Below are 24782 nucleotides of genomic sequence, written 5' to 3' on the forward strand. Positions count from 1 at the left end.
TGACTCTGTTACAGTATTGCTTCTGTTTTATGTTTCTGTTTTTCTGGCTGCGAGGCATGTGGGATCTTAGCTCTGCAACCAGGGATCGAACCCACACACCCTGCACTGGAAGGCGAAGTCTTAACCACTGGACCTCCAGGGAAGTCCCTAAAAGATACTTCTTATGTACAGGAATGTAATCCAAGTTACTAATTATGTACTTTTCCTTGACTCTTTATTTCTAAGTAGAGCCACTCTGTGGTGCATTTGAAATTCCTTGACCTGTCCTACATATTTATCCAGATCTCCTGCGAGACGTGCTTCCAGACATACAGCCTTTCATGTTTCTTTACCTCCTAGCATGATGTGTCACCAGCTTCCCCTTCCAAGTTTAAGAAACTGTGACTGATTCCAAAATAAATAATTCCACAGAAATTTAAAAACCCTCATAAATAATGGGATATATGATACAGCACACATTTGCTTGTCCACTGTAAATCTCAAGATATTCAAAATATAGCTCCTTTTAAATAAAAAATAAATTTAGGAGACATTTATGTTAGTTTTCCTTCCTGCCCAACATAAACATAGTTTAGGAGAACGTCAGGAACCTTTCACAGTATATCCTGAGAATTCGACATTTCTCATCAAATTGACTTCAGAACATAGTGTCTAAAAATTACGTTGCAGCAGTGATTTGGTGGAAGCACATACTCTTCATTTTTCTCTATACTTTTGCTCAAATGTCTTCAGATCCCTGGCTTATTCTTCAGTTATTCATTTCTGCAGGTGTTCACTTCTCTACACCTGTTAATATTTAGTTAACTGTGAAATCAGTGAGATTGAAGTAAACTGTGGTCCCAGATGTGGGAACTCTGACAATGTTTCTAATCCCCAATGTGCAAAATAATGAAGAGAAATATCCTCTTCTCAGCCATGGGTTCAGTTATTCTTCCCTGTCCGGTCCTGAATGGAGCAGTGGCTCTTGTGTACCACCTAGAACCGTTTCTTGAGGTACACGTGCGTGTGCTGGGATGTAAAGGGCCGTCCTGGATTTAGGCGAGCTACATAATAAGATCCAGTTTCTCCTAGGTAACTGGTCTCTACGTAATTCATATACCCAGTTAAATTACCAAAGGCAGTGATTTTTTTCTGTAAGGGATTTATAAGCCTATGCATCAAACAACTTTCTTTTCATTAGCAATTGATTTCACAATTACGCATTCTTAGAGAACTTTCTAGTCTTAAAATGCCTGTGTGATAACCAGACCATCAGTTACAGTCTTAACCCCCTTTGAAAGTTGACCTATGAGAAAAGAAGGTTAAGGTAGTGTTTGCTAATGTTAGCGTATAATCCATCTGGAGTAGAAAAACCTTGTCTTTGTTTAAAACTTAATGCAGTTGAGAAAAACTAAAGGTCTTAGAAGTTACGGATACTTTGTCAGAGTTACTTTGTATTCCCAGGACCTGGCCCTGTGTATGGTCCATAGCTGGCGCTCAGTAAAAGACATCGATGTTTGATTGTATATCCTAAGGGCGCCTATAGGGAAAGGTGTTTAGAAAGTTAAGTCTCCACTGCTTGGTTAACAGTGTACCTGGGCGGTTTTGACTGCAGTTCTTCCTCAGGGAAGTTCACAGTATTTGTATAGCAATATCAGTGTATATGTTTTTCACTCAGTGACCCCCATCATAACTTTCTCATCCTGCTGTAATTATCAGTTTACTTGTCCCACAGGGCGGGACACGGCCTTGGTCACAGTTGGGTTCCTGCTACATAGAGGAGATTTGGGAAACATCGTGCCCATTTCCACTGACGACAAAATGGAGGTTCAGAGAGGGTGGGTGACTGTCCGTCAGAGACCAGCTCCGAAAGCTCGGATTGAATTCTGAGTCTCCTCCAGGTGACGGCCATGTGGAATCCAAGTCCCTCTTCTGCAGTTGCTTCAGGGAAGCAGACAGTGGTGGAGAATCCACCAAGTGTGTTAAACGTGTTGGTATTGTCCTCTGCACCTTGTTGAGAACCGATAAACACATGTGGTAACACACTGTTCCTAATCGATTGGAGGGGAACAGTTTTTCCTCTCCCTCTCTCCCCATCCCCCCTCCTCTCTGCACCTACTCTGTGCCAAACATCGGCCCAGGTATTTCTTTACTTTCCTCAGTGAACTAAAGGTTTATAGCGAGGGCACCCTTTCTTCTGCCAGAACGAGCCTTCTCTTCCTCCTGGAAAACTCCTATTCATCCTTGTGTACCCGGCTGCAGAGCCCCTTCTCCATGAGGCGTTCCCGTCCCCTAGCTGGGGTTGCTGCCTCTCCATTTAGGAGCACCAGACCCCTAGGGCTTTGTTCTAGCCCAGCGGCACTAACAGCACTGCTCTGGTTTATCACGCTGTGTGTCGACCGAGCCTGAAGGGGAACAATTTAATTGCTCTTCTTCCTTCCTCCTTTTCCCCCTTCTTGCCCCTTAGCGGGTAGCCCGCAGCTGTGCAGAGAGAGCTCCTCACCCAGTCAGCTGCCACAAGGGCCTGTTGTTCTAACCTGTAGGGAGGATCTGGGAGTGGGTCTTCTAAACTAGTGTTACCGGTTCTTGCTTAAAAGCCTGACAGCGGCAGCCCTTCTGCTGAGGTTGTTCTAAGCTCCTTTGCGCTTCCAGACACCACAGCTCTCCACTCCAACTCCACACACACACGCGCACACACACACGCACGCGCTCGCACTGTAGCAGTGGAGTTCCCAGGTGATTGTGTCACATGTGGAAGAGAGGTTATGTTCCTACTTGAAAAATACAGTTACAAGCATGACATAGAAGGTTTCAGAGCTAAGGCAGCAGAGGACTGCATAGCCAAACCATGGGCTTTGAGGTCAGAGACATTTCTTAACATTAAATATGTTTGTTGAAAATAAATAAAAGCACTAGATTATTTCTCTGCCTTTTCACCTTCAAATAGATAAAAATATCCCATGTTTCGGGAGATGTCTACATTCATAGTAATTTGGAAATAGTACTCTTAGTGGATTGCAAGGTCTTTGGCAATACACGTATCGAGAAACTCTCTTTTTAGGGATTTCCGCTATGGTTTTTTGACACCAAGGACAGCTAAACAGGTGCACCACTGCAATAAAAGGAATGGTTCTTGTTTGGGGTAACCAGCCACGCAGTGAAAAAGTAAGATGCTCTAAAAGGCTTTGGTAATTTCATATCGTGCCAGTGTGTTTACACTGTCAGCTCGATGAGAGCCGCCACCTGAGGCAAGTCACGTGCCTCCATGTCGTCCAGAGCCCTGAGCTTTCCCATGCGCAGCAAACCTGGACCATCCATGCTACCCCTGGCCGAGGATCCAAGGGTCCAGGACCCCTTTCTGCCTGAGGGAAAGGGAGCTTGTTGCCCCTGTTCTTTTTGGTCAAATCAGTGAGTTTAGTTGTATAACCATGGGTTTTCCGTCTTCTTAAATTCTGTATATGTTAGCTCAGTTTATCTCAGGTGGATGGACTTACTTTAAAATTTCATGAAAGGTACTGGGTGAGGTAAGTCAGGCAGAGAAAGACAAATATGCTATCACTTATATGTGGAATCTAAAAAATAATACCGATGAATCTATATACAAGACAGAAACAGACTCATAGACAGAGAAAGCAAACTTACGGTTACCAAAGGGGAAAATGGGCGGGGGGACAAATTGGGAGTTTGGGATTATCAGCTATACACCACTATATATAAAATAGATAAACAATAAGGATTTACTGCATACACAGGGAACTATATTCAATATCTTGTAATAACCTACAGTGGAAAAGAGTATGAAAAAATATTTATAACTGAATCACTTTGCGCTACACCTGAAACTGACACAACATTGTAAATCAATTATACCCCCATTAAAAGTTTTAAAAAATAAATTGATAAATAAATGTCACACTAGCAGTATAGTGGTGATGCATGTGGGCTCTCTCGGTTAGCCTGAGTTCGAATCCTGACTCTACCACTTACCTCTAAGTTACCTAAACTCTTAAAATTTACCTAGGCTCTGAGTCCTGGGACTCTTCATCTGATAAATTGGGTTCATAATGGTTCCTGCCTCCTGGGGGGGGTCATGAGGATTAAACAAAACGATGCACATAAACTGTTCAGCACATTCTGGGTAATAGTATGTATTCAATAAACGCTAACTATAATTATGATGCTAACTATAAATATGATTTTAATTATTTTATTACTGTTACTGCTTCAAAAACACATCTTCTTATGTTTCGTAAAGCCCTCCGTTAGTGTTAATGATAAGGATTGTTCAGAGATTTCCTTCCCTTTACACTCAGGAGAATTCCCTTCTAATTTTTTTTAATGCCTATTCCTCAAGCCCCTCCGTCTTCCCACCATCCAGACCGTAGACATTTGTCAGAGCCCAGTTGATTATTAAGCAGATGGAACCTAAAGGAAACACTGGGGATTCATTTTAATTGTGGTTGAAAGAGCTTTCCACACTACACTGCCTTATAAAAATGCCTGGAAGTTAAAAATGAAGAGCATTTGAATAAAATCTCCAGCTTTAGAGCTTTACGTACAGCAGTCTGGTAGTCTGTGAAGAAAAAAGAAGTTGTTCAGTGATCAAGACTTTTCAGAAAAGAATCTGGTTTATACCAGACTTTTTTTTTAGAGTCAGGATATGTAATCTGTCCTTTTTTTCACTTGTTCTTATAAATTGGAAGGAACATCAAAGCCAAACAACATTTGGAAGTGCTTTCGCCCTACCTTTTTAGAATGGTATCCCTAAAGAAATGGTCTTTTGTCATGAGAGAGACTTAGCGTTTCTCTTTCAAAGGAAACCATCATTTTTCTAAGTAAACTCTACTGGTCTGATGCTCTTTTCTTTGCTTGAAACGCGTTTCCTCCGCCTGGCCGGGCGGGGTATTTGCAGTGCAGTGATCTTGGTCTCTCTTTGTTCTCCCATCTGATGTGCCTTTGATAGCGGATGGTGTCTCGCTCTTTGGGAGCAAATCCAGACAACCTGAAGGACCCCATCAAAATTAGTATTCCACGCTATGTCCTCTGCGGCCAAGGGAAGGATGAGCACTTCGAGTTTGAGGTCAAGGTAAGTGTCCCTTCTTTACTCTTCTGGGGGATGGAGGCTCGAGGCTCTGCAGTGCTGTCTTTTCTCTAAATGGAGCTAAAGCTACATATGAACGTGTTGTTTTGTACGATACTGGTCATGCCCTTCTTTAAACCAGTATGTGAAAGTCTAGGCTGGAGCACATGGAGGGAAGTTATCCCATAGAAGGTAGTGGTGGCTGGGGAGTCCGGCTGACATGGAAGTTACTGTCACCTACCAGCCCCACAGGTAAGGTCACCAGCCACCCCAAATTGCCCAGGATTTTCCTGCTTTCGGCACTGACAGTTCCACACCTCGGGAACCCGTTTGGTGCCAGGCAAACCAGGACAGTTGGTCACCCTACCATGGGCTTAGGCTCAGTTCTTTAATCTATAAAAGTGGGAACAATAATATGTCACAGGGATATTAAGTGCATATAAAGTGCTGACTCCAGTGTTTGGTAGATAATAAAGGATACATTATAGCTGTTGCTGTTATTTCTACTGCTATTTTCATTGTTTTTGTTTCTGTTGTTCGTAATTAGGAAGCTTTCCTAATCTGTTTACACATTATTTGATTTATACAGCTTTTCAGGAAGAGATGTGCCTGTTTCCTTACCTCATACTTCCCCAAATACTTCCCCTTCATCTTATTTCTAATTGACTTCCATTGACTCATAACACTTCATTAAATACTGCTGGCCGCCATCCCCTCCTCGAGGAATTGATGGTTAATCACACTTCTTCATTTTCGAGGGTAGGCGAGGGTGTTGTATGATGTTCACTACGGTCCCCAGTATCTGTCTGCCGGGGGGCATTCCTAGAGGTGCTTTTGGTCAGATAAACGCCAGAATCTGGGTGTTGAGTTCTTCAGACTCGGATTCTACTTTGCTGAGTGACCCAAAGTCTTTACCTTCTCTTAGCTTCAGTCCCCTCATTGGTAAGGTGAGGAAATTGGGCCTCACCAGTGGTTTCCAGATTTCTTTTTCGCTGAACAGTTTGGTCAGGGAGTCTCGTAGGAGGAAGAACACTGTAGAAGCAGCTAAGCGTGAGCTGCTTGCTGTGGGGGAGGGAGGGCGGAGGGATCCTGAAGCCAGCCCCCCCCCCGCCGCGCCCCCGCTGCTTCCCCACTTCCTGGCTGCACCTCAGAGGAGCCCCTGGGCTCGGGGGGATCCCTCCCCTTAGGCACAGGCGCTCCTTTTCAGTCTTCCTGGAGAAACAGTGCAAATAACTTTCCTGATTAATCAAGGTTTTAGATTCTTATTTCTGCCTACTGAGCTCCCCCCCCATTTTTTTTTTTTAACAAAACGTGCACATTAATTTATATCTTTGAGGTTTCTGTTGAGAAGACATGATTCCTGTGTGCTAGTGTTGGTGGTTGAATTTGGCCAGATTCTGCGATTTCTTATTAAAATGTTGCACCATGTCTGTGATCCAGTGCTTCTGCTCCTCCTGACCTAATGCCTGATTCCTGCTCAGTTTCTTTCGTCAGCCATTTGAAACTGTGTGTGTGGAGAGTTCCATTTATACATATTGAGAGACAGTTTCCTAAGGCGTGTTTGTATTATTTCCATATTTTTAAATTAGAGGATAAAGACTGGCTTTCACCAGTTCAGAATTTGAATTCTTCAAAACATAGAACTCACAGCACTGGAGGACATGCAATGATTTTAGTTGGTACATAGAATTTCCATAGATAAATGTATTAATAAAGTATGACTATTAAATCGATTTCATGCATAGAACTTAAGTCATGAATAAAGAAGATACTTAATTTTTTTTAACTGAGTTGATTTAAATAAAAGTTGCAAGCAAATTATAGACCTGGCCGTATGCCGATCTGGCTAAAATTGTGAAGATGCAACCGTAAAGGCAAGTTAGAGAAACCACATATGGGAACTGTCTGGCACCTTTCAGAATCTAGGCGGGCCCTCACTGAACTGATCGAAGCCCTGTCTGAGAGCATGTCATTGTTCCGCTTCCTTCTGTTCTCATCCCAGGTGTTGCCATCATTAGCACCAGGAATCGACTGTCAGCATTTGCCTGGAGAATTCCCGCTTCTCCGAGTAGGAAGGGCCGCCCTGTGCATTTACAGGGAGGAGGGCTGATGGTCTCACATTCCCGTGGCGGGTGGAGCACCCCGTCAACAGAGCATCAGGGCCCAGTACTAGAAACTTCATTAAATACTGCTGGCCGCCAGAAACCCTGGGAATATACTGTCCCGCCCTTAACAAAATAGACAAAAGTAGCCAGGCTCCAGCAGAAGCGTAGCTGTCTGAAAAGTGCTGGGGGAGTGTTACTCCTCCAGGTGACCTCACTGTGCCTCATCTGTGAAATGGGGCTGAGGAAAGCCGCAGGCTGGGTTGGTTTGAGGACTGTGGGAGCTTTTGTATGTGAAGTGCTTGGAGCAGTGCCGGCCACATCCTAAGCGCCGCGTAAGGTGTCGGGAATGAGGGAGATTTTACCCTTGGAATCCCCTTCATGACGTTCAATGTGCTACTGTGTCTTTATGAGGATTTGGGGTTTTGTTTTGTCTTCTTCTTCGCTTTTTGGTTGTTTATTTCCTCTTAGTGTTCTGAATTTAAAATGGACTATGCCAGCCTTTTCCTTCCATCACTTTATTTCATGCACACGCAATGTTTTCTAGAACAAGTAGTCACACTTAGGGTCATACTTTGGCTGCTACTGAATTCTCTTGGTGAGCCAATGGCTTTAAGAAGAGGAAGGTAAAAAGTATTATTTTTAGAAAAGTCTGTTCTGTTAGTCCCAGATCTTCTTTGAAGGAAAATATGATGATAAGGTATATAGATATTTTATATCTGCCTCATTTAAGGCGCTGAGCTGACTCGGCCACACGCAGGTCCTGTTGGGTGTAAGTCCCCAGTGACTGAGGTAACAGGTCCCCAGGAGGACGCTGGCTTGTGGAGGGGTGGCAGCCCCAGAGCGCTGTCTCTCAGCTTTTTCCCTCACCCTTCGTGTTCCCTCTGCCTCCTGCCCTTCCCTACCCACCCTGCTTTAGATAGAATTGATTAGTTATTTAGATCATTCCTTCTTCCTGTCCAATTTCATTTTAATCCCCAACCTGGTAGCTCCAGTCCTCCAGTCCGGTCTGTTCATTGCCAGATGAAGCAGTCATGATCCTTGTTAAAGGAATGCTCGAGGTAGGCTGCAGGGAAGGGGGTCTGGGGGGAGAGAGGGAGAGAAGAGTGGTTCCCAAAGGCATGTCTTCTGATCCCCAATGAGTCCTGAGGAGGTTTCCATCACTGGGCTTTAAAATGAGAAAAATAGAGGTTTTAATTATAGAGGACTGTCTTTTATATCTTCTCTATTTGGGGGATTAAAAACAACTTTCTTTTGTGAACTAACTGTGAGAATGGGTAAGTGTAAGCTTTTTGGGTTTGGGTCATATTTAATTTTTTAAATCGACTTCATTGAGACATAGTTTACATCCAGTGACATACACACATTTTAAGTACAGTCTGATGAGTTTTGACATATGTGTACACCCCTGTAACCAGCACCCCAATCAAGATTTACGAACTTTTCAGTCATCCCAGAAAGTTTCTCCAGCACTGATCTGCTCTCTGTAACTACAGATTACGTGGATCTGTTCTGGCGTGTGGTGGGGATGGGACCAGGTGGCATTTACCCTCCTGGGTCTGGCTGCTTCCACTCCACATGCCTTTTGGAGATTCATCCATGTAGTTAAGTGTAACAGTAATTTGTTTCTTTTTATTGCTAAACAGCCTCCACTGTGTGGACACATCACAGTTTGTGGGTTGGTGTCTGTTTCGATGTTTGCTTCTGACAATACGAAAAGCTGTCATCTCAGTGTCACCTCCCCCTTTATTGACCCTGAAGGACTCATGTGAGAACCCCTGGGTCAGGGTATCTGTTCCTGTTGTTACCCTTGCAGTTATACCTGCCAGTGTCTCCCAGTAGCACAGCCTTCTGGAACTGTGTACGCATTTATGTTGAGAGAGGTGCATCCCACCAGCTGATGTCAGAGACAGACAGAAGAGCTGAAGGTGTGCAGGCTGGCTCCTCTTGGAAAAGAGCACATTCTGTGCTGACTGTGGTTGAATGTGGCCTGCTGGTCAGCAGAACATACCTGCACAGTCCGTGCTAGCGCGGAGCTATAGGCGTCACAAATAATAACTCCACCTGGACCACAACAGTCATCTTCAAACTCCTGCTTCCACTGCTTTTCAGTGAATGATACGTGAAATCAATTACCCTGCGTTATACTTGCCATCCTCAGTTAGCTAGGACCAGACTGGGTAGAGTTTAATTTTTAAATTGCATTTCAGCATGACACAAAATCTGTGCTTATGGCTAACAGAGGCTGTCATACTCTGATGTCATAGAAATAAGCTGATGTCTCCAGCATAGTTTTAAATCTCCTACCTTTTAACTTACATGTTAAAATGATAATATAAAGAAATAACCTAATGCTGGTAATTTTTTTTTAATGTTTTGTTTCCTGAGAGTTTTCATCCCTCTAAAACCGGAAGTAATCTTCACAGGAGATTGTCTTCCTGTCTCCTTTGGCGAGTGTTGACATGTACGCCAGTGCCACGCGCCCCCCGCCCCCCAGCCACCCCGTTACCCGGTTTACTCCCGTCACAGCCACAGTCCCATTTTCTTCTCTTGGTCGTTGTCGTGTTTATCGCCGGTCTTTCCCGTAGGTGTCAGCTCCATGGGCCCTCGTCAGCCTGTGCAGCCGTGAGGCCCCAGCCCTTACACGGGCCGGGCTGGGAATGGGCCCCCGTACAGATGACTGTGATGTGACCCACACAAGGCTGGCCACAGGTGTTGTCATGAGGCAGAGCCTGTTTGGGGCTTCAGGGGTTATGTGGCTGGGTGTCCTTTGTAATCAGCCCCTCGGGGGCCCCTCGTGCTCCATCTCTGTCGGCGGGTTCATCACTGATTCGCCCTCCCTTCCTCATCTGGGCCCCCGGGCACTCTTCAGCCTCTGCTCCTGGAAGCCCATGTGGTAGTGTCGTCTCCTGTAAGGAGGCTGCTGGCACCTCGTATTGTTCAGGAGAGGACAGGTCCCCACCTTCTGTCACGTGGCTGCAGGAGCTCAGCCTTGTGTCCACTCGCAGACCAAAGGGATGCGAGACTCCACGCTCTACCTGGAACACACGACGCCCAAAAAGCAAGCAGCCCGTGCTAGCGTGCTCATCAGGCCCTTGCTGAAGGCACCGCGGTGACAGGCTCCTCCTGTCCCCGCGCGCCTGCTCACGTTCTCTAAGTCCTGGTCAGTGGCCTGAGGAGGAGAAGGAGAGGCAGAGGAAACAGGAGAACGGATGACAGCGGAGAAGTCTAACCTCAGGGAACACGCCCAGCGCAGACCTGTAGACCCTGCGGGTAATCCCTGAGCACCCGGGCGGTGGTAGGCGTTTTCTTTTTGAGTTTTTAGCTCTGTGAGTCCTGCCTCCTAATTTCCGTCCGTTGCGTCCCAGAGCCCGGGAGAGGTTTAGCCCTGAGAGCTCTCCCATCTGCCGGGTCCTCCCTCGAAAGAAGAGACCCTGAAGGTGAGATGGGATAGTGGTAGAACCTCAGCGCGGCCGAGGTTCAAGTTGGAATCTTGCCTTTGCATCTGAAGGACCACGTGCAGGGACCCGGGGACCAGGGCCGAGAAACCGTGGAACAGCATTGACTCCCAGCGGCAGGAGCACACTGGCGGTGGGTCACGTGCTTTGTTTGGTCTGAACAGACTTTAAAACGTTTCGAGTGAGTTGTCAACACTTCAGACTTGGGAAATCTGACATGGAAATCCAGATTCCCCAAGTTGCGTAAAACGTTTTACACTGACATCTATCAGGCACCTTCTTCGTCCCAGGCACTTTGCCAGACCCTTCCGCAAGCGTGGAAGATGTACCAAAATGGGGATACTATCTACAGTTAATGAACGAGGAAATTATGAGTGACTCGCCCAGGGCCACGCAGCTACTAAGTAGATCCAGGTACCAGATGTCCATGGAATCTAAGTCCTCTGAGCCATCCCGGTTCCCTCGCCTACTCATCTTACTGTACCTTCTAAATATCACTACTTTCTGCACCTTTTGGAAGTTGAGGCCCTAGTGTTGCCCTAGACAAAGTGGCCATTTCCAAATCCTCACTTGTTTTCAAGTGTTGCTGTTATTTTTGTGTGTGCTTTAACTTTGATCTTGAATTCTGGTCAAGTCACAGGCACTTCATATAAATTGGCGCTATTAACGTTTTGACAAACCTGGAGAATTTGATGGTGGATAGACCTGCCAGGAAGCATAAGGAGGAAATGTCCAGAAAATGTGCAGTTTGGGAGCTGAAGAAATCACATTTATAGTCAGGGAAATGTCTTTTTATTTGGCAGAACAGAAATAAGAGCCATTTCAGTCTATTAGATAAACTGTGCACACACGTACATCTTTTAGAAACATTCCCAACTTGATAGGATATAAATGTTCAGAAGGATTTGTGTGTTGGCGTCTGAATCTCTGCTTATTAGTAACTGATGGATGTTCTCCCGCGTGTGCATTAGCAGAGCTGAGACAAATGGAGGCTTGCGTGAGCTGTGGTCCATCTAGATTCAAATACTCAGTTTGTGGACCATTTTCAAACATAAATATCAAGTGGAAGAAATAACCTTAAAAGAATCATATTTTATCCTAAGGTTTTATTTTTTCTTTAAGCACTCTACCCATCTCTTTGAGAATGTTGTCTTTCGCTAAAAAAATAAGAAAAAACAACTTTCACTTCCCCTATTTTAACACAAAACAACTCATCTTTTATATTGCTGTTCCTTGGGCAGTTGTTTATCTTCACAGAGGTAATGCTGCAGACATGAGAAATGGTGAAGAGGAAATGAGACTGAATCACAAGCATAGAAGAAAAGCAGTCATCACCTTGTGATCCTCCCTTGGATTTCCATTTCAAGTTTGTTTTTCCGCTATAAGAATATATTAATATTTCCTTTCCTTCATTTCAGAATTCTGGGAGTTTTACATCTCTTCCTAGAGTAAAATTTGTTTTAAAAGAAATCACAAAATGGTTTGAACTCCCCTTTTTGCAGTTGCTGCCCACAGGTACCCTGGCCTTTCAATATGTGTAATAAAAGGGCTTTTTAAGGAACGTGATCGCGGTGCAGGAGTTACCAGGTACTGAGTACCCCAGCACTCTGCTCGTTGCTTCACGTTTTTTAGTACAGCTGTAGGTTAGGTGTCATGAGCTCATTTTACAGATGAAGAAACTGAGGCTGGAGGAGTTGCATAATTTAGCCAAAGTCACACAGCTAAGTGGTGAGTGGGCTAAAGTGAGGATCCAGGGCTGTCTTAATCCAGAGCTTTACATGATTGCGTTCTCCAGCGATGACTGGTAGAGAGTTTGCATTCCGTGCTTTGCCTCTGGGTATCTGAGTAATTTGCTGGGAAATTGCTTAGGCTGTCATTCTCCCAAGTTCTCACAATTTTAAGGTAGAATAATACCCCAGTTCCTCTCCTGTTTTACCAAGGTGTTAGGGGGAGGAAGAAGTATTCCTTAGTAATGATCTTAGATTTGAAAGGCATCCATCTTACCAGAATATTCGGGTCTTGGTACATTCTTTCAAGTTTACCTTCAAATTACCATATAAAACTAAGTATACTAAAATAAATGGTATTGTTCCTATTTTGAAGGTACTGAGATTGAAGCATAAAGAAGCCATTCTCTCTAGTTATTGCAGAAGGCTGAGATTTGGGCCAGCTAGAAAGCCCCATTTGATTTTGCATCACTTCCTGTTATGCGGAGGGTGCCGTAACCAGCAGTCAGCCGCCAGGCTCCTGTCTGCGTGGTGCACTGGATTCAGACCAGGTTCAGGAGCCAGAGACTCCAAGGCACCTTGTTGGTGACGCATCTACACAGAGGATGTCTGGGGCATTTCCTAGATAATAAGGCTGAATAAGCTTATACCTCCTTGGCTTTGTGAACCCCGTAACCACGCTTCCACATTACCAGCAGGTGGGGACGGATCTAGGGTTGGACCTTAGACTCCCCTCTCCCTGCATCTCCTCCTGCCAGGGTCCGTCTTCTTCCCACAGGTGCCATGGAGACGGGTTTTCTGTAGTTGGTGGAGCTCTAGTTCAAGTTCACAGAGCCCAGTACAGTGGAGGAGATGCAAGCGTGGCTCAGGAGCTCGTGACATGGTTGGAGGACACAGTTCAAATGGCAGCTGTCCCCTCGCCTCCAGTACCCGGGATGGTTGCTGACACAGTGTCTTTTCCTTTGTGTCTACTTGGCCACAGAGCTCAGCACTCCTTTGGGTTCCCCAGAAAGAAAACATTGCTGTAGTTTCCTAGGGAACCAGAGAAGGAAATACATTGCACATCTCAGAGCAAATAACTGAAAATACCCCCTTAGACAATTATGTTCTCCCCAAAGCACCAGTGTCCCCCACCCCGCTTCCTAGATGTCCCCTGGGAACTCCAGCTGCTGCCCCCCTGCTAAGGGTAGTGGTGGGGTGTCACCTCCAGCCCCCTTCCTTGGCCTGTATCCCCACGCCTGCCTGCGTACGCAGGGGACCATGACGTTCAGAAACAAAAAGTTCTTCAATTAATAGGACCCACCCTGTAAAGGCAGTTCAGAGACCACTGCTTGTTTCTTGATGTGTTTTTTTCAGGAGTTTTTTCCACACACCTACCCGCACTCATTCTTACCCCCAAATTGTTTATCACTAAGTCAAGACTCCTCTCTTCCAAAGGAATCTGGTAAATGACATTTTCTTTGTTTTACAATTCTTTACCCTCTCCCTGTCTCCTCTAACGCCTATTGTCCAAAAACTTTAAACATTTACAGGTAAATCAGAAAAGACCTGAAATGCAAAACATTCTGCTGCCCACGTTTCAGGCCAGAAAGGGAATGAGAAGATAGCAGGGGAGAGTTTACTGAAGAGGCCCTGGGCTCCGCTATCTTTATTATTCATTCACTTATTACTTAACAAGTATTTATTTGGTACCTGTAACATTTTTTTAAAGACCATACTAAGAAGTATCAAGATATTGAGGAACAGAAGAGGTGCGTAAGCTGTTCACATACTCTGGGGTCGGTGAAGTGGGGGAGAGAAACACGCAGAAAATAGAACAGTGCGGAGCGAAGGGGGTCATGTTGGGCACCCGGGAAGACTTCAGGTTTTGGTGGGAGTGAGAGAGGGCATTCTAGGCAGCAGGACACCGGGACAGGCCCGCGGGTAGACGGGTACAGATGATGCTTTGGTAACAGGAAGTAGTACCACTTGAGGCCAGCCCTGGGGAGGAGCTCCTTTCTGGTAGAAGCAGGGGAGGACGATGAAGTGAAGCTGAAGCGGTCTTGAAGGGAGGGGGGAAGAATGCGGTAGCAGCGTCATTCTGAGATGGGCTGAGAGGCTGCTCCGGCGTTGGGTGTGGGCAACCTTAACATCTCAGTAAAACAGCATTGTCCGTGAGGATTGAAAACCTAGAGCGTGTGGAAATACTCATCACAGAAAATGTAATTTAGAAGGATTTCCATGTAGGAGTGACCCTGCAGAGTTAAAATCGCGTACATTTAGTGTCAGTGCGTCCTGCCTTCCTGGGGAGGGGTGATGAGGGCGGTCTGCAGCAGTTTCGGGTAGCTCACAGGACAGAAGGGGGTTATTCCGACGGGGTCCCACCAGAAGGTCTAGGGAGCTAGGGAGTTTGAGGCAGGAAGAGTGAGCTGGAATCCAGCCTGAGCCCTCGGTGAGTGATCAGAAGAAAAGAGGGGCTGGGAGACGGAGAGAGGTTAGAGCATCACGCTGGAGACAGACATCGGATGCAGCACACTTGGTGTGGGCATCCCCGTCAGAAATCTGAGAGCGCTGGGCTGTCTGTCCTCAGAAAGACTGGGCCGTCCTGGAGGTGGACCAGAGTGAGGGGTACTGGGCGGCGAGCTGTGATTAATGGGCTGCTGGCCTCTCCTCCCACCTCCTGGGTAGCTCTATTTGCAACATTTGTCTGAAGAGATTTTAATGAAATCTAATGTATTAATGCTTGCTGTTTATACAGATTGAAATATTTGTTATATATTCATATTTCCTCAAGCATGTTCATAGTTATGTTACTGCACAAGACTGTATTTTGCAGAAATCTGGCAAAACTTGTTTTAGTATATATTAGGGTGGTATTAGACCATTTCCTTCAAGCTATTACTAAACACAGGGCATCTCATTTGTATATACTTGATGGAGCTCTTCCAAATGTTGTTTAAAAATAAATGTTGTTGAGGAGACCTCTACGAGTAACTGCTTACTTACCTGGGGCCAGTTAGAGTATTTTTCTTTGGGTGAGAAACTGTTGATTCTCTCCTTCTTACACAGATAGATATACACAAGCAAATACATACTGATGACAGGTCTTAAAATCGACAGTCCTTAAACCGGCAAAATATGTATATAACATAAATTTGTGGAAAGCACTCACTTGAGAATTGTTCATAGTGAACGCAGTTCATCTTGTGGACACGTTTATGGTGTTTTAAGTTGCACTTGATCATTTTATGGTCCAGAAAAGATGGATTTGTATCAGCAGACTCGTTCAGTGAGCGAGAAGTAATGAATTTGGTCCTCAAAGCCGCAGAGCAATGATGCCCTGCGTTTTCAGCATGGAAGAGAACAGTTGAGCGTTTTGACCTGATGTGTTGGGTGTACTGACCTTCTGTGCCTCCTCTCTGCATCAGGACCTCATCCTGTGCCCAGTTTTAATTTGGGGGCAAAATAGGACTTTAGTGTCTATTTCCACTTCCTGTGTAGTTTTCCCAAACTTCACGTGCGCTGTCTCCCCAGCTCTCAAAGTGCGGTTGTCTCTGTTACAGAGAAGGGATCCGACTGTTTTCCTGTGGGGAGGTGGCCACATGGTTGCCTTGGGCACCATTTCTGTGGTGCTCGTGCTGGTCTTCACTCATCGTCTACGTGTTGATAGGCAAGGGGAGACTTAAAGTGTTCTATATACAAAGCGGGAACGGGAGCCTTTGTGATCCTTGTATTTAACCTGGATTCAGGTGAAAACTTCATGGGTAAAGAATTTGGAAATCTCTCTCTGCCTCACTATAAACTTGGGTTACAAATATATCGAGAATGCACCCTGTTCTCAGTGCAGAGAAAACAAAAAAAAAGATACCATTATGTGACTAATGAAAATAATCTTTGATTCAGATGAACCTGAAAGATATCACCAGAACAGAGTTAGTGGAGCCAAGATAGTGGAGCCTTACCTTCTCTGAAAAGCAAACCAACCTTAAGTACATCTCTCGGAAAACTACCAGCACCTGATATGGTGCCGACACATACTAGTAGCTCAATAAACGTTTATTCCTTCAATGAGAGGCCTCCCACCACCACCCCAGCTACTGCCAAAGGCCCACTCCCTTAGAAGGCTTACAATCTTGTAGGTTAGAGAGACGTTTATATAATTAATATCGGTTATATAAATTAACTAGTACAAGTTTAATTCTATAATTAATGTCCCGTGATGTGTGCTCTGATCAGAGTGTGAGCTGCATGCCGGGAAGTCACGGAGGAGGGAATGATTCTTCCAGGGAGAAAGGAGTGGAAGCAGGGGTGCTGCCAAGGGAGGGACTGTGGTTGGACACGCGCCCTGGAGGCTGAGCAGGAGGCCACGGGACGGGTGGATACCGAGGAGGCCATTCGAAAGACCCTTCCAGAGACCGACAAACGTGCCCCATTTCTGTGTTGACCAGTTGTCTGAAGTGTGAGATTTTTTTTTTTTAATCCACTGGGAGCTGGGGTTAGAAAAGGTAGTGTTGGGTCAGCCGGGAACAGGTCCTGAATGCCATGCTAAGGGCTTTGACCTTGAGAGGGGAGTGCATGGAGGGGAGTGGAAAGCAGGAAGCTTGTGAAAGGGTAAAGAATTTGGAGATTTCCCTCTGCCTCGCTCTAAGCTTGTGTTGCAGTTATACTGAGAATGCGTCCTGTTCTCCACAAGCCACCACATCTGATTTGGGGGCAGCAACACGCAGAGCTTTACAGCAAGGCTGCCCAAACTTTACCCTGCGTCGGAAGCCCCTGAAGATTTTGTTAAAACACAGATTTCTGGGCTCCACCCCAGAGTTCCAGATGAAGTGTGGGTGAGACCTCAGAATTTGCATTTCTAACAAGTTCCCAAGTGAAACTGTTGCTGCTGGTCAGGCGTCCCACTTTGAGAACCGCTGGTTTAGGTTATGGACTGAGATACTGAAGGCAGAAGCTGCTGAGATCTGTATGTGGGTTTATTAATATGAGTTTATTAAAATATCAAGACGCGAGGCCACAAAATGAACCATTGCCTTAAATGTACCCATAATGATCTTCTTTGTTCAGTATTTTGGGGAAATTATATACAGTGTTAATGGTTCCAGAGAGTCCCCACCCTCTTCATTATCTGATCCCCTTACAGACCTCCGTTGAGCCCAGTTCACAGGAACACACAGCTTTGGATAGCTCTCTCCCCGTCAGGCCATCTTCCTCTGTCTCCTTCCAGCTCCTCCCCCGCTGTCCCCCTGCATCCCGTTGTGAGCACTGGGGGCTGATATCGAGAAGCAGAAGCAAGTGCATTGGATGCTTTCGGGGGCCCTCTCAGGGACTTTATCTTCCTCTTGCCGGCTTATCATTTTGTGCCCAAATGCCCTGATTCTGCTTCCCCGGGAAGTCACTCAGCCGCCCTGTCCTCTGGAGACTCGGTGTGTGCAAGTTGTCAGGGAAGTTGCCGTGCCTTATAAAGGGGCCACCGTGGGCAAGGGGAGTGAAACCCAAATTATGAAGTAAGCGTGAAGTAGCTGCTGAATTAATTAGAGATTTCAAAATGTGGTCTGACATGAATGAGCTGTGAAAGCAACAAAGCAGAAGAAGCAGGACTTTCCCGGTGGTCCAGTGGTTAAGACTCTGTGCTTCCAATACAGGGGGTGTGGGTTCGAAGCCTGGTCAGGGAACTAAGATCCCATGTGCCATGTGGTGTGGCCAAAAAAAAAAAAAAAAGAAAGAAAGAAAAAAAAGAGGAAGACGCTGCCGGCCAAAGCCTCACGAGCTGGTGTCCAGTATCTATATCCATATCCTGATTCTGCTGGAGGCCATCTCATCTACCAGCGAGATGAACAGTGGCCTTGCTGGTTCACTGTTGCCAAGCCTGAGTGCACTTAAGACAAGCCCACTGGGGGCTCCATCCTCCAGTTCTTCATCAGGATGCCCGTGGTGTGTCAGGTACTCTTCTAAGGTGTAGTGAAAACCAGCTAAAAATCCTAATTCTCCTGGAGCTTATTCTAGTAGGGAAGAGAGACAGAAACAAGACATACAAGTCAATATATACAGATGGCGTTGTTTTATTGCGCTTCTCAAATATTACGTGGTTTTACAAATTGAAGGTTTGTAACGCAACCCTGCATTGTCAAGATGATGGTTAGCATTTTTTAGCGTTAAAGTGTTTTTTTCACTTAAGATATGTACATTGTTTTCTTAGACATGCTATTGCACACTTAACAGACTACAGTAAAGTGCAAACATAACTTATATGTACTGGGAAACCAGAAAATTCGTGTGACTCACTTTATTGCAATCCGCTGTACTGTGGTGGTCTGGAACCCAACCCACGATATCTCGGGGGTGTGACTGTACCGTGTTAGGTAGTAAGAAGTGCTTAGTAGAAAGATAAGAAAAGAGAAATAAGTAGTGTGGAGATGGGGAGTAAGGAGGTGCAATTTGAGATGGTATATCCAGAGAAGGCATCACTGAGAAAGTGGCTTTTGAGCAAAGACTTGAAGGAAGTGAGGGAGCTAGTCACGTGGAAAGAGGATTCCAGAAAGAGGAAAGGTCACAGACAAAGTTCCTGAGGGCACACTTAGTGTGGAGTACGTTTGATGGGTTCTGGATAAGCAAGGAAGGCAGAGTGAGCAAGGGAAAACGTGGTGGGAGATGAGGCCAGGGAGGGGACAAATTGTAGAGATCCTTGTAGATCAGCGCAAGAACTTGAACTTGTACCCTGAGCAAGATGGGACGCCTTGGGAAGATGTCCCATTCAGCAAAGAAATGGCCTCATCTGACAGTTTTTAACAAGATCACTTTGGCTGCTGTGTTGAGAAAGGAGTGAGGGGAATGTTGCGGGGAGGGAGACAGAAGCAGAAGCGAGGGGACCAGGTAGGAGGCTGTTAAACATAGTCCAGGCAAGAGGTGGCGGTGGCTTAGACCAAGATGCTAATGGTGGTGACGGTGCAAAGTGTCAGATTCTCATTATATTTGGAGTGTGGTGGAAAGGATTTGCTGACTGATTGGATGTGAGCCGTGAGAGAAGGAGGAACATCAAAGATGATGCCACAGTTTCTGGATTGAAGAAATTGAAGAATGGCATTGTCATTACTGAGATGGGGGAGCAAGTCTGGATGAGATTAATTTTGGTAAATTTAGCCATGTTAAGTTTGAAATGCAGTTAGACATCCAGGTAGGCAGACATATCAAGTAGGCAGTAGGATGTATGAGTCTGGGTTCAAGGGAGAGAGATGAGCATCCCGGGAATCAGTGGTATAAGTTTAAGCTATGAGATGGGATGAGATCACCAAGGAAGTGAGCTCAGGTAGAAGATAAAACACGTTCAAGGACTAAGCCCTGGGACACTTTGACGTTTAGAGGTCAGGGGGATGAAGAGAAATCCCAGCAAAGAAAACTAAGGTAAGAGAGGCAGCAGCGTGGAAGCCAGATGAAAAAGATGTTTCAAGGAGGAGCTGTCGGCTCCATCAAATCCTGCCATAGGTCAAGTCAGATCAGGGCCAAGAATGAACCAGTGGTTTAGCATGAAGTAACCTGTGGCAGTCGTTGATGACCTTGGTAAGAGTAGATGAGAGTAGTTTGAGTGGAATGTGAGTAACTGAGGCTGGACTGAAGGGATCCTGGGAAGAAGGAAATTGATGACATCAAGAATAAACTCTTGCGGGGCTTCCCTGGTGGCGCAGTGGTTGAGAGTCCGCCTGCTGATGCAGGGGACACGGGTTCGTGCCCCGGTCCGGGAAGATCCCACGTGCCGCGGAGCGGCTGGGCCTGTGAGCCATGGCCGCTGAGCCTGCGCGTCCGGAGCCTGTGCTCTGCAACGGGAGAGGCCACAACAGTGAGAGGCCTGCGTACCGCAAAAAAAAAAAAAAAGAATAAACTCTTGCAAGGAGTTTGTTATAATAAGAAGGACAGAAATGGAGTGGCAGTTGGAAGGGAAAGGGAGGCCAAGGTGGAAGTTTAAGGTGAGAGAAATCCTAGCTAGTTTAGATGCTGCTGGAATAATCTAGTAGAGACTGGGGATGTGTTGGTGCAGGAGAGAGAAGAGAAAATTGCTGATTGCAGTTTCCTTCAGAAGGCAGGAGGGCGTGGAGTCTAGAATCCAGCATCTAGGAAGAGGGGTTGGCCTTAACCAGGAGCAGTGGTGTACATCCCATGCCCGGTAGCAGGAGGGAAGAGGAGATACAAGGCTGATGGTGGCCATGGTGGGCTGAGGGTGGTTGTGGGAGTGTTCTATTGATTGCTTCCACTTTCTCAGTGAAATAGGAACTCAGGTTATCATCTGAGAATGAGGAGAAAGATGGAGTAAACTGTTTAGAAAACTCTTATCTAAGAGAACGGGAGAATGGATGGAATGGGGAAATGTGGTATGACTGTTTGGAGGCATCCAGGCTGACCTCAAAGTGGTGACCGTGACTTTAAAAGAGGACCAGGCAGCCATTTGGTGGCATGTTTTCCTTCATCCCCATCCTGCAGGTACAGGGCGGGAGTAAGCAGACAGCTGGATTTAACCAAGATTGTGGTTTAGCTTAGTCAAGGGAATTTCAAGAGCAGAACAAAGAGATTTGAGGTTGAATGCAAGGGAAAGGTGGTAGTGATTGCCCATGGTTTCCAAGTTGGGTGAGGGAGGAACCAGGGCAAAGGTCAAGGAACAGGAGGTCGGGGTGTTGGAGGGATCGTCTGTTGGTTGATGAAATTTCCAAGATTCATGGCAGGAGTTCCATAGCATTGGAGCAGATGACAGTGAGCAAAACCTAAGACGTTCAAGGAGTCGGGGATGTGACTAAGGCGAATTGCCTGCGAGAAGGATGGGTACAGGTAGGATCCGAAGGTGTGGGCTTCACGTAGGTGGGGTTTTAGGAAGGGCAGAGGAGCAGTGGTGTGAAAGTTGGATGGAAGTAACAAAGCGTCTACCAACCTCCCAGCACAACAGGATGAAGAGTGTGGGGAGAACACAGTCCCTACTTGAGATGGCTACAGGGGAAGGGGTCCCTCGGGGAGAGCCAGCTCTCAGTTAGAGTGAAGATGAACGGGAAATTCCCAGAAGAGGCTGAGGATGGGGGGATTTTGCACTTGACTGACTGTGGGTTCAAGAGGAACAGTGGAAGCAGTCAGAGATCCAGGGAGCACTAGAGTCTGAGGGAGGAGGGAGACCTAGGCTTCTTCTGTGACTTTCTCTGGATTCCAAAGTCCCAGGACAGGATGGTTTCCCTGTGAGCATCCTGCATCTTACTGCTCCCGGGTCACGGGTATGGTTCTGTTCATTCCTGGGCTTTCTTGGCAAGCAGGCAGCGTCACGCCCGCTCGTGTCCAGGTCTCTCCTTGACACCTGGTTTGCGTCCAGCCAAGGTGGCATGTTGCTGTGCTCTTGCCCTAAGGAAGCCCTCACCCCCTTGCTAATTGTGCTCAATGGGGTCCGTTGAGGAGGAGAGAGCTGGGGAGAAAACCCCCAGCTGAGCTGCCAGGAGCAGTGTTTCCCAAGCTTTGGTGACATTGGTACTATTTTTACTAAATGGTTTTTTGTAAACATACGTACTTTTTTTTCCTTACAGAAATATCTTTTTAAAAGAAACTCACAAGAAGAAACCTGCCACAATTAAAACACTATTGTACATGATGAATATAGAGCCAGAACAATGAAAGTTTTAATATTGTACATCCTTGGATAACCCCGAATCATCTAATTTGCCACTCGGGGAAGTGAGTGACCCTGCGGATGGCTGAGACTCAGGGCTCCCTCTTCCTCCCGAGGCTCCCTGCATGGGTGTCCTACCCCTCCTGATCTCTGTGGTTTACTGATCCCTGACTTTCCTGCTCACCCCTGGGGTGTACATGCAGGAGAACCAAGAGCTGAATCACCAGCCTGAGAAGGGCGTTTCTCTAATGTGCGGGGTAAGGTTTCCAGTAGAGGGGCGCGGCCCCTGCAGAGGCCCAGCGTGGGAAGGAGTGTGCGCTTCCAGGGAGTGAGACACTTGCGGGAGGAGAGGCTGGAGGAGAGGCTGCTGTGCGCAGTCGGGTACAAATATAAAATCTGGGTCTTCTTCTAGGAGCAGCGTGAAGCTTCTAGGGGACTTAAGGGGGGAGGTAGAATGATCAGATTTAAGTTTTTAAAAAGCTCCCCTGTCAATTGTGCAGAGAAGGGATTGGAGGGGCAACTGGATGGAGACACTGGGAGAGGCCTGGCCGAGGCCGCGGGAGACCTGGTGGCCCAGAGTGAGATGGCAGTGGCAGTGAAGGATAGAAGGGTAGAGCGCTAAGGAAGGCCTAGGAGGTGAGGGGTGCAGGACCAGGTGCTTGTCTGACTGTGGTGTGTTGGGGGGACCTGGGGACCAGCGTCTGTCTGGTGTGGCTTGGTGGACGGTGGTGACATGCACTGAGATGTAGAGTTGAGATTGGAGAGAACGGGTGGATTTGTTTCACACAGGCTGACCTTGAAGTTGGTGTGTGGCATCTAAAGAAAGACATCTCCCAGTTAGGGACATGGGTCTGGAGCTTGGAGGAAGAAGAGTGGGAATGAGATGGGAACTTGATCAGGAGCCTGTGCCTCAGGTGTGACCGTGGAGGCTGGTGGTGTCTCCCAGCCTCTCCTGGTCACCGTGACCTTGGTATGTGACTGATGGGCACCAGTGTCCACCTGCCATCCAATAGGAACAGTAAGTTCCACTACTGGTTAGAGGCTGGACTGAGAATTCTTCCTCCGAAATAAAGCAAAATACAGTGTGGGTTTTGATACTAATGATCATTGAGATGCAGACAGATTTTTTTTGTTTTTCCTTTGTCCTCCTCCTTCTCCTTTGTCCTCCCTCTTCCTTCTCCTCATCCTTCTTTTTCTTCTCTGCTGCTGCTTCTCTCTTGTCCATTGCGGTGGCATCTGGAAACCAACACTGACATTTTATATAAAAGTGTAAACATTTCGTGTAGGCACATCACTGTAACAGAAAGGTCACGCTGTGGGGTGTCCTTTCTGCACCCCACATGGAGAGTGGAGGAACACTTCTGATAAGCCATGAAACTCTGTGTCCTTCACTTTACAGAGTCACATGCTGCTCGTAATCATATTTGGGAAGCAGAGATGCATGCTTAAGCAGAGTACAGTTATTATTTGTAAGTCTTATTTGTGCTGCTAGATTAATATTTTCCCTTCTGGAGAAATTTACATGCTAATCACTTTTCGTTAATTTTTAAGTTATTTGAAACAAATTTAAACAAACAAATTTTTGAATTATTTTAAACAAATTAAACAATTTGTTTAATTTGAAGCAAATTATTTTTTTAAGATGCATTTTTAAATTGTTTTAATTAACAATTAAAAAAAATTTTTTAAGAACAATTATATGATTGTTTTATTGGGGTTTTTTTGAAATTTTGAATTCTATTTTATTTTTTTATACAGCAGGTTCTTATTAATCATCAGTTTTATACACATCAGTATACATTAAACAAATTATTTTAAACAAATAAGAGGAAACCAATTTTTCCTCCAACTAATGCTGATTTATTTTGCTTTTCCTGGTTAATAGATCACTGTCCTGGATGAGACGTGGACCGTTTTCAGGCGTTACAGTCGTTTCCGAGAAATGCATAAAACATTGAAGTTGAAGTATGCAGAGGTGAGTTACGAAATAATTATCTACAATTAAGAACATTTGTTTTATAAAGTAAATGAGTTGATTGCATTATCAATCCCCCCTTTCTCTTTAGGTATTAGCTTGTAAGTGTCACCAAGTTTTATTTCAATTACTCGTCTTTCAAAGATAGGTTTTTAATTTTTGTCCTCTGTTCCATTTGTATTCTACACAATTCAGACATTTTTTGAACACAAAATTTTGAGTGATAGTAAAGCAACAGTAAATGAATTCTATCTTTTTCATAAATTTTACAGTGTATTTTAAGTAAATATTTTAATCAATTTATAACTTCTCAGCCATGAGTGAGACCTATTAAAATAAAATAGTAATAAATTTTTCAGTATAGATTTGCCCTTTTTTCTCTTAAAAAAGATTGCATTAATGCTTAGACTTCCACATAATGAGGAGTAAAGTCATAAAAGTTAATTTGCCCTCACACATGGAGGGGAGGTAGACAGTAAATACAGAATTATCTAGAAGCAAGGAGGCATTTCATCTGATAAGATAACCAGAGTGTATTGATACATTAGTAATCTTTTTTTTAAATTTTTGGACAAAGACTGGTTTTTAAAATACTTTTAAGCAAAGAAAGGTATTCCTAAAATTAATGTGTATCTTCCAAGTGAATGTATTCTTATTATTTTTTTTTTTGTTTATTTTTGCTTCAACTAAAGGAAACCTTGTATAGGCACAGCTCTTTGGGCATTTTGATTTGAACTGACTGACTACAAATCAGTCAATAATCATTGTCTATTTTGCCTGCTTTCCCTAAGTATGGCTTTTCAGTGCATTTTTATAGTGTCTTATGATATTCTAAAAAATAATTTAGTCAG

The 24782-nt window shown here is 45.3% G+C and overlaps 1 protein-coding gene across 3 annotated transcripts in view; it reads left to right on the forward strand.

Annotated features, from left to right (window-relative positions):
* The window catches only part of KIF16B (kinesin family member 16B), a 280303-nt gene that overhangs the window by 189229 nt on the left and 66292 nt on the right, over positions 1-24782 (forward strand). For all 3 annotated transcript variants that reach the window (XM_082670031.1, XM_082670032.1, XM_082670033.1), the window contains 2 exons: positions 4943-5065; positions 23842-23931. In XM_082670031.1, the coding sequence (XP_082526157.1) occupies positions 4943-5065; positions 23842-23931 (213 nt within the window). The remainder of the gene's footprint in view (positions 1-4942; positions 5066-23841; positions 23932-24782) is intronic.

The sequence above is a fragment of the Grampus griseus genome (genome assembly GCF_964374135.1).
Source record: "Grampus griseus genome assembly, chromosome: 14".
Lineage (NCBI taxonomy): Eukaryota > Metazoa > Chordata > Mammalia > Artiodactyla > Delphinidae > Grampus > Grampus griseus.